We start from the raw sequence: 10,458 nt of genomic DNA on the forward strand, positions 1-10,458 counted from the left end.
CACACTTTCTGAACAAAAAACAGTAATTAGCAATTGCATAAATAACATAAAATGTTTCATATGGCGCTGTGGTAGGCAAGCCGGGAGGACAGAGACTCAGAGACAATAAAACTGTAGTGAAAGCGCTGCTGCGCTGTTTAATCAACAAAAAAAATAAATCAAAAAGTCAAACAAGCACTGCTCGCAGAGCCAAAAATTCAGGCTGGGCAGAGCCTTCACTGAACTTTGTACCACACAACATAGAAACATTCACCCCAAAACACCTCCACCAAACAAAGTAATTTCCTCCTTTTTATAGCTTGTGGTTGGAGCCTAATTATCAATTACTCAATTAGCTCCAGCCACATTCTCACATGTATTTTGGCAGGGATAGGAAATTAACCCCATCCGTGCCAACCACCACCAAAACACCACACAACAATATTTACAAACAGGGCCCTGCCCTGCCACATTGTCCCCCCCCTTGTGCGTAGCACACATGGCCCAACGGCCACCTCCGCCCCCCCCCCCCTTTGAAAGCCAACCACCCTCCCTCAAGTCCACAAACTTTAATCTTTGCCCCTTCCTGCGGGCGGGCTTGGGGATGGATCGATCCCTCTGGCGTCCTCTGGAAAGGACCGCAAACCAACAAGGGGGGACCCAGACGGCTTGACCAGGGCGACTGGAGCGCAGGCTGGCGACCGGAGTAAGCAGTGGCAGGCAGAGGTGTGCGACTGTGGAACCGCGCAGCAACGTCTGGAGCTTCAGGGGGAACAAAGTGAGGAACAGGGTGAGCGCATGCGATGTCCGATCCTCACGTCGTGACGTCTGCAAGTCCAGGTGGCGCGGAGTAGGGGAGCAGTCAAGCAACTGTGCCTGGCAATGCTGTGACCTGGGAGTTAAGACCAGCGAAGGGAGGTCTGGGCATTCTGACAGGAGAACCACGATGTTGGGGCAAGGGAGCACACCTGACACTGGGCTGGTTTCCAGGGGTGGTGGTCAGGGCTGTGGTGGAGGTGGTCTCCTCACCTCCCCCACCTTCTTTGTAGCCGGTAGCTCCCCTTTGTGCAGCTCCAACCACAGTATTCCCTGCTGCCATGAAGAGCTGGCAGCGACCCCAAGCAAAGCGAAGCCTGCAGCGACCACAGGCGACGGCGGCAGCGGACCCTCGACAACCCTAGGAGACAAAAAGGAGACACCAGCAGCCCCAGGCGATGCAGAGCAGCAGGCAACCCCAGGCGATCCAAATGTGGCATCCCTGAGCGGAGCGGGCATGGCATGGCATCCCTGGGCAGTGCAAGGCAGGCATCCTTGGGTGGTGCAGGCGTGGCCAACAGTGCAGGAACCTCTGGCCAGGGTGGCAGAGGCCAGACTTCCTCCTCACTGTCGGCCAGTGAAGGCAGTTCCAGCTCCTCCGGCGGCAATGGCTGCAGCCCCCACACCACCGGCAGTGGAGGCTGTGGCCATTCTAGTGGCCTCTGAGGCAGGGCTGGTACCTGCCGTAACGATCGGGTGCGCCTCTGCTGGGCTCCTCTCAGCAGCACATGTAGAGGCTGCTGCAGAGCATCAGCCTTCTCCCCTTCTGGCTCCTTGGTCCATGGCTCCTCCCTGGACTCTGGGAGCAGCGGCTCCTTCCCTCTGGACTCTCGGGTCGGCGGCTCCTCCCTCTCTGGCTCTCGGGACGGCAGCTCCTCCCTCTCTGGCTCTCGGGACAGCAGCTCCTCCCTCTCTGGCTCTCGGGACGGCAGCTCCTCCCTCTCTGGCTCTCGGGACGGCAGCTCCTCCCTCTCTGGCTCTCGGGACGGCAGCTCCTCCCTCTCTGGCTCTCGGGACGGCAGCTCCATCCTCTCTGGCTCTTGGGATGGCAGCTCCTCCTCCTCACACTGCGTGGGGCAGATAGCCACCGTGTGTCCATACGCCCCACAGCAGGAGCACAACTCCGCCGCAAGGCTCTTCAAAAAAAACTCAAAGCTGTCATCCTCAACCTCCTGGGCCAGCTCCATATTAACAAAAAAAAATATATATATATATATTTTTTTTAAAACTACAGTTCCAGTCTCTAGGGGGTGCTATCCCACTTCTGACACCACACGAGGTAGGATAGCTGGGAGGACAGAGACTCATAGACAATAAAACTGTAGTAAAAGCGCTGCTGCGCTGTTTAACCAACAAAAAAAATAAATCAAAAAGTCAAACAAACACTGCTCGCAGAGCCAAAAATAAAAAGACAAACAAAAAACTGTTCAGGCTGGGCAGAGCCTTCACTGAACTTTGTACCACACAACACTGAAACATTCACCCTGAAACATTTCCACCAAACAAAGTAATTTCCTCCTTTTTATAGCTTGTGGCTGGAGCCTAATTATCAATTACTCAATTAGCTCCAGCCACATTCTCACATGTATTTTGGCAGGGATAGGAAATTAACCCCATCCCTGCCAAACACCACCAAAACACCACACAACAATATTTACAAACAGGGCCCTGCCCTGCCACAGGCACTAAAAAGCAAAAATAAGAACTAAAAGCCGGAGTTATGCAGCCTTGGAGGAAAGCACAAGTTAGCCGAGTTATGCTGCTGGGTCACTGGGAAGGAGCTACTCGAGGTACTGGCTTCACACGGGGCACAAGGCCACAGTGAGATGTAACAAGCAACAGGCTGTAGTGCACATAATACATATAATTAATAAAAACTATTATAGCGATTAGTTTAAATATCACACATAATTTGTGTAAAAACACAGTAAATGCAAAATATATACAGCTAGAAGCAACAGTGTTTTTATCTGAACAAGGCTTTCGATTAGGTCAGTCTTGACAGGAAAAATTGCACTGAGATCTGTGAGCGCAGTCTTTTTGTACCCACGGGGGCGAACAATGACTGTCACAGGCTTGTTCAGCAGCTTTAGTATACAATATTCAGGATTCGGGTCTTTAGGAGGTAAATACCCATTAAGTAATGGTTACATTTCGTACTTGAAAGGGAACCTTTCTATATTTTTGATATTCATATGAGCAAGCACATCAATTTGCAGATTGATAACAAGCACCAACAACAGTTGACTAAGGTAGCTGCATCTTACCTTCAAAGTTGATATGTAACTCTTTAAAAGTTTAAAGAATGTGCTTTCACTAAAATATCTTCCTTAAACTATTGTACCAAATCACTGAACACACAACATTTCTACATTGTGACCTGTCTTCCAAAGTATATTTAAGTATCTTCAAAGAACTGTGTAAAGAACCCATAGTATATTACCACATTCTCTCAAAATATGTCTAGGTAACAACCAAACTGGAACACCACTGTACAGAACATAAGAACATAAGAACATAAGAAAGTTTACAAACAAGAGGAGGCCATTCGGCCCATCTTGCACGTTTGGTTATTACTGTAGTAGTTTATTGATCCCAGAATCTCATCAAGCAGATTTTTGAAGGATCCCAGAGCGTCAGCTTCAACAACATTACTGGGGAGTTGGTTCCATACCCTCACAATTCTCTGTGAAAGAAGCTGCCCCCTTTGAGGGTACTGTAGTGCACTATTATACACCATAGGTCAGGTTTGTTCAATCAAACTCATTTGTATTTTTTGCATGTTACAGTTTGTAAAGATGATTTTAAAAAAATTATAATTTGGGACTTTTTTCAGCTACTGTGTCATGGCTTGTCTATTCAGACAAGCAATGGAGAAACATTAGCAGACAATTTCTGAAACTGAAATTAAACACAGACTACAATCATTTGTTAATTGTAGATCAATAAATGATATATTGCAAAACATTTTATAATTCTGTAAGCAACAACATTTATAAAAAGTACAGTTACATTCATTGCTATTCCTATTATATTCAAAGCTGCCAAACTGTCTTGCTCAATTTAGCTTTTAAATGACTAAAAGTATATGATGGAGAGTCAAGTTACAAAACCTAATAAAACTTGCCTGAATGTTTACTTCTCTTTATTATTATTCATTTTCAGCTTCACTTTGTTTACACATTCTAGACACATGGGGTTCACATGGCAAAGCTCAATATGCAAAACATTCAATGTAGTTTGGTGGTTTAATTCATAACTCAACTAATTAGCAAAATTCCAGACAGTGGAAACAGATTGACTAAATAGAACATAAAAGATTGGTTGTTGAACAAGAAAAACACAATTTGAGTTATACAGCATCTGCTTGCTATGAGATTCTGTTGAACAGTAGCGAGCTTTCCTGTTCGTTTGCTCAAAAACTCAACCCTCAACCCAAACCAAATACTGAGCTGAAACTATTATCCTTCTTTGCTGAAAAGATACCCTATTGCAAGTTATGGAAATACAGCATTTTATTAATCATCTTTTTTTAAAAAAAGGTCAAGATCCTGCATTATTACCCACTACCAACTCTTACACACCCTTCCTTTTATTTCATATACAAGGAGACATTTTCCGAGAATGTAGGCAAACTTGTACAGTCAGGTACAAGAATGGGTTAGTTTACTACCAAATGTGAGAACAATATAAATGACTTATTTAGGGTTGTTGTACAAACCTTTATCAGAACATTAGTAGCTTTAGCATAGCTGTCCTCGAAACAAAACAAAGTTATGAGGTTGGACCTGCTTATGAGCACTGTTGTTCTATTGTGCAATACTGTCATACGACCAATAATAATAATCATTTGGAGCATTGAGACTTAGCAACATTAGATCAGAAAGATATTTTTCAATATGGCAACTAGGCATAATCCACATTTAGAAGTGTTTAAAAAAAAAACACATGACTCATACCTCTTAAAGTTGTATAATAATTATTATTACAATTTTAACTACCAAGTCATACTTACCAGAATACATCTGTCTGTGAGTGTAGGCATGTCATTGATTTCCAGTTGTTGAAGCTCACTGCAGCCCACTGCTATGTTCTTGAATCCATCCACTGACATCTGTAAGAAAAACAAACAAAAAAAAAAAAAAAAACGATTACATTTGGAGCTAGCCGGAGCCAGACCATGCAAACTCCAAGAACTTGTTATGGTGCTTGCTCCTGTTTATATAAGCATGTATTTCAATAAAACTAACAGGACGGTGATACCTACAGAAACAAATAAGGAAAATCTTTGATTTATTTTTGAGACTAGAGCTAAATTAACAAATTCGCAGAGGGAACCTTTTAAATACTTTATCATACTTTATCATCAGCAACCCGGACAGCAGTAAATGATGTGCTCTTATCTTCTGATATGGGTTCCCCTCAGTTCTTATACTTCTAGATCTAAGTGCAGCATTTGACACTATTGATCATCCTATTTTGATTGTCTTGAGAATCAAGTGGGATTGTCATGTTGTGTCATGTCTTGGTTTAAATCTTATCTTTCAAATAGGTTTCAATTTGTTAAAATTGAGGAAGAATCCTATTTTTTTATCTGATGTTACCTGTGGTGTCCCACAAGGTTTTGTTCTTGGTCCAATTTTGTTTTTCCTGTATATGCTCCCTGTTCCGGGAAAGCAGCTGGGACATGCAACAGATGTGTTTCTAGGCAACCAATTGAGCAGGTAGGCTCATCCGGCGCTGATTGGGAGGTCTGGACTGGCCCAAGGAGGCTGTGCGGAGCTCAAAAAGCATCTACTCCATAGCTCAGGGCTACAGCCTGGCCATTACTTCACAGGTGGGGGCTGAGTTTAAATAGAGAAGGAAAGCATCTGCTAAATGGAGAGTACTACACGAAACCCTTCCACTCTAAGATGGTGATCGTGAAGGCATTGCCCAGCCGAGGCTGTTTGAAGAGTCTGGAGTCGTGGTGAGGATACCGGGACTCCGGGAGCCCAGGAATAGGTTAGTTTAGGGGATTTTAATCCAATCCCAGTTAGTGAGGGTTAGTTTGTGTAGTAGGTCCGAGGAGCGGGATGTTAGTTTTAGTGGAACTAGCACACGCCCTGTTTAGCAAATTTTCATATTTTAGCTTTGTTTTCTTTTCTTTATTAAATCCGGCACTAGGATTACCATTGTTGGTTCCCTAGCACTGGGGCCTGTGTGGCATGTCAACACCCACTGCCATGTGTCTCCCTCAGTATTATTCAATGACAAGCAACACACGTAACACTTCCCGTAGATATTGTCCATGAGGTACATTTTCATTGTTATGCTGATGATACTCAATTATATTTATCTTCGAAGCTGGGTGACACTTCAGCTAAAAATACTATTACCTGTCTTGCTGACATTAAGCAGTGGATGTCAAAACACTTTTAATGCTAAACTCAGATAAAGCAAAGAGGATGCGTTTAGGATCACAGAATTAACTAAATAATATAAATCCATCTGCTTTTACATTTTGTAGTTTGTCCTTTGAGTTGAAGGCTGAAATAAAAAATGTGGGTGTAATCTTTTATCCAGCTGTTTCATTCGAGCCACACATTAGGTATGTAACGAGAGTGTCTTTTTTTCATTTAAGAAATATTGCTAAACAGAGAGACAGATGCATGCTTTTATAACATCTATGACTGATTACTGCAATGCTTTTTTTCTGATATTTCAAGTTGTGTTTTATCTTGATTGCAGCTTGTGCAAAATGCTGCTGCCAGACTTTTAACTAGAACAGAGAAGTATGAATTACCCTTATGTTAGCCACCTTACACTGGTTTCCTGTATGGTTTAGGATTGATTTTAAGTTTGTGCTTTTAACTTATACAGCTTTAAATGGCCTTACTCTCTTATATTTAAAGGATGTGTTGACCCTATATGTCCCTAATCGAATAGAATCCAAAGCTACATGCTCTGGAAATGTAATTGTTATGATTTATCGTTTTAAGTTTCCATAGGGGGAACAGTTTACACAGTGTACTGTACTGGATATACTCTACACATCTGTATTTTAAACAGTGAAGGAAGTATGATACGTGAAGGCTTTATTCTTTTACATAAATTATATACATGCTAGCTCAGTAGGGAGAATCTATAGAATTTTTTACAGCCAAGTTATAACCCAATTATAATAGACTTTGCTGTTAGCCCCTCCTTTATTTATTGAGGATCTGTTTATGGACTGTTAGACTGAAGGCCTCTTACACTGTATGTGCATGTGTAGGACCACTGTTCTAGTGCTAACTTTCATAACTTGTTTTGAGAAATAGGCATTCCTTTAGATACAGTTTGATAACATTCCTCTCCACTACATATTGCCAATAGAGACATAAACAATTAAAAGAGTTTGGCGATAAGAATGAACTGTTTGCTTGGCAGAACAGTAACTGGAACAATTTTCCAAAACCAGAACATTGCTATACCACTGGAGTAAACAATAACATGTGTTAGACTTTTAGTCATTGTGCTGACAACTTATACAAATTAAGACAACATTAAGATCATTTTAATAAGAATCTGTTTTTCATGTCTGACTTAAAAGAAGAACATTTTTTTTTACTTTCTGTAGATATGGCCATAAATACAATACAGTAATTTAAAATCTGACTGCCAGTAATGAAATGCTGTTTTTAAAGGGTTATAACCTGCTGTGTTTCAAGAAACACAACACTTTAACATTGCTGTATTTTCTTGCATGCTTTTTTTATTATAGAGGCTTGTTTCTTTTTAGGACTATAACAAGTACTAAAATACATGCAATTCCATTCTTTAATAGCATGTGTTTTTTATAAGGAGGTTGAAGGTTTATGTCAATCCATGTCAAAACCAGAAATGGTATCTCTGTATCACTGTATCAGTCAGACTTACAGCAAAATACCTTTTCTTCATTGGGCCTTTTTTGCAGAAAAATAGCCAATTCATGAACTTACTGTCAAAACATCTTATCAATTTTTTTTTTATTTAGGAACCAGACATTGCAAATACCACAAATAGATGTGAATCTTCTTTACAGTAAGCGGCAGGCAGAAGAAAATGACGTGTTTAGATGCTTCCTGGTTTTTTTTTTTTTTTTTTTTTTTTTTTAACTTGGTAACCTTGGTGTGTTGTTTGGGGGGCATGAGTGAGGGCTCCTCCCCCCTATTTCCTTTCCTACCAATAATATCTGCTAAACCCCATGCTATGCCCTTGCTCTCTGTCTTGCATTTTTAGTTTTCCACCATCCTCCCCCACTGCAACGGTCTCCCTCTGGACGTAAGTGAAGCTCACTTCCCAACTTTAGAAGCCCAGCCGCCGATGGCTTCATCTTCCTCCAGGAAAGTTCTCAGCGAGAAAAGAGGAACCCCCAGGCCAAATCTACCAAACTCTGTCGTCTTCCCATTTTCTCACCTCCAGGTTCCCCTTGGGGGAAGTATCGGTTGCTTCCCAGCGTTCGGTCGGTTCGATCGGTTCGGTCTCACCTCCGCAAGGGCAGCTCTCTGCGAGCCAAGGGGAATCTCCTTACTTATCTGTAAGTCACAATGCACATCTATCCCATTATCAATTCCTGAGGTTTCTTTCTTCCTGCAGAATCGCTCGTGTTCAGTGAATGTCAGGTGTCTCAGGATAGGCAAACAGAATCTTACTTTACTTGCAACCTCTCAGTTTTGTTTTGTTTTTTTTCATAACCTGTGCTGCTTATAGTCTTCATTTAATAAATGTCCACAGAAATCAAAATTAATGTTACTATATTGACATTATTGGCCACCTGAAATACAAAGGATTCCCGTAGTTAGTTCCTTTTTGGCTGTCTCCACACAGAAATAAATATTCATGCAGTAGCATACTGAGTTCAGTCACTAAGGGGAAGGACAATTTCTCATTTATACAAATAACATTTGAAAATCAATCAAAACCTTTATATAGCCAGTCAACTGAGAACATATTCTCATTTACAATGACAACCGGACAATAGGGCTAATAGGTCTGTGAATTGAACACATACAAAAAAAAGCTTATTTGTAAAAATAGCTGTTCCAACTGATAGATTTTCTTATGTGGAATTTATGAGAAACCAATTCCCCTGCAACTTAGATGAGATCACAGTGCTTTATTTCACAACTAAAGCAAATGGATTTTAATTACCAGTATGGAATCTAACCAGAAACCTAACGATTGATGGCACCACATCCCATTCCAATGTAATAAGAAATTCAACATTTGGGATTCTCAGCACAGGCCTTCACACACTAAACCATGGCTGCTAATGATTAACACACAGCTGGGATTCTGGTATTTATGTTAAATAATTATTTTTACAGATTCAAATGTAATTATAAGTGGGAGTGTAATAACATACTGTAACGTTTTTGGGTTATGCCCTTATGGAATCAGACGGATGCAGTGTAGGTCTTCCGAGAATCTTAAAGGGGCCTGCCACCTCTCGAGATCGTTACACTGCCCCCCTCTAAACAGTGAACTGCCCACTCTGCTAGGACCGTCACCTCCTCTAGACCCCCTCGGCTCCTTTTCTCGTGGGGTTCTCCTACAGCTGGGCACAACTGATGTAGCAGGGCCCAGTGTCTGTGTGAGCCCAGCGCACCCAAGGGACCCGGTGCGTTCACCCAAATCTTCTTCGTGGAGCTCCTCTGGCTCGCCCCTCCCCCTCTTCTGGAACCGTGGTTACTCCTGGTTGGTAGGGCGCTAAGTGGTCCCGATGTAGGGTGACCCGTCGCCCCCTGTGTCGCATCTGGATCTGGTACACCACATCGGAGAACCGTGCCAACACCTTACATAGACATGCCCAGTGGCTATCCAGCTTCGGGCTCCTCCATTTCTTCCTCTTAGTGCAGTGCACACACACAAGCTCCCCTGGTTCAATTTGGGGGTTGAAGTGCCCAGCTACTGGTGTCCCATGTATGGCCTACAATACCCGCTCCCTCAGGACAGCAGGAATCTCCACCAGCCAGCGGTCCACAGCTGATGCAGGGTGGCGCCACAGGTGGCAGAGGGTCCCGTCATGCAGGCACAGCTTGTCCCACTGTCTTACAAGGCCCTTTACCTCCTTGGAAAGGGTTGCCACCTCTTTCCATGTCAGCCACCGGCCCTCAATCAGTCTGGCCATGATGGTGCCCAGTTCTGGGTCAGCTGCCTGCAGCTGTCGCACTTCATTGGCTGGTACTTCCTGCAGTGGCCCCTGGACCGTAGTGACGAAGTTGGATCGCTTCGGGGGCGCCTTGATATACAGAAGGTGATGGGCCAGATGAGTTCACTTTGGTTGACCCCCACCTGTCCATCACGGAGGCCCTCCTAGAATCTAAAAGGGGACCACCACCTCTCAAGATCATTATAATACATTACATTTAAGTAGTCCTGGAAGACAATTTATACCACTTTTATCAATAAAAGCAGTTTCAACCTTAGTCTAAGCCAAAGTTAAAACATGTCCTTCAATTGTTTCATTACTGTAGTCATGGTTACAGAAAATCTGTAGACTATAAGACCAAAAGCAGTAAAGTACAGGCCAGTGAGAACATGTCACACGTTTACCAGGGTTCAATAAATACCCATCAAGTAGGACTACGCTTGTTTAACCAGAGCTATCAACATTAACATGTGTTTTTTAATTAAAGTATATGAGTATGTATTAAAAAA

The 10,458-nt window shown here is 42.8% G+C and overlaps 1 protein-coding gene across 1 annotated transcript in view; it reads right to left on the reverse strand.

Annotated features, from left to right (window-relative positions):
• The window catches only part of fbxl13 (F-box and leucine-rich repeat protein 13), a 56,460-nt gene that overhangs the window by 10,876 nt on the left and 35,126 nt on the right, over nt 1–10,458 (reverse strand). Inside the window, exon 13 of the mRNA XM_041254943.1 lies at nt 4,811–4,909. Coding sequence (XP_041110877.1) covers nt 4,811–4,909 — 99 coding nt within the window. The remainder of the gene's footprint in view (nt 1–4,810; nt 4,910–10,458) is intronic.

The sequence above is a fragment of the Polyodon spathula genome, chromosome 7, assembly GCF_017654505.1.
Source record: "Polyodon spathula isolate WHYD16114869_AA chromosome 7, ASM1765450v1, whole genome shotgun sequence".
NCBI lineage: Eukaryota > Metazoa > Chordata > Actinopteri > Acipenseriformes > Polyodontidae > Polyodon > Polyodon spathula.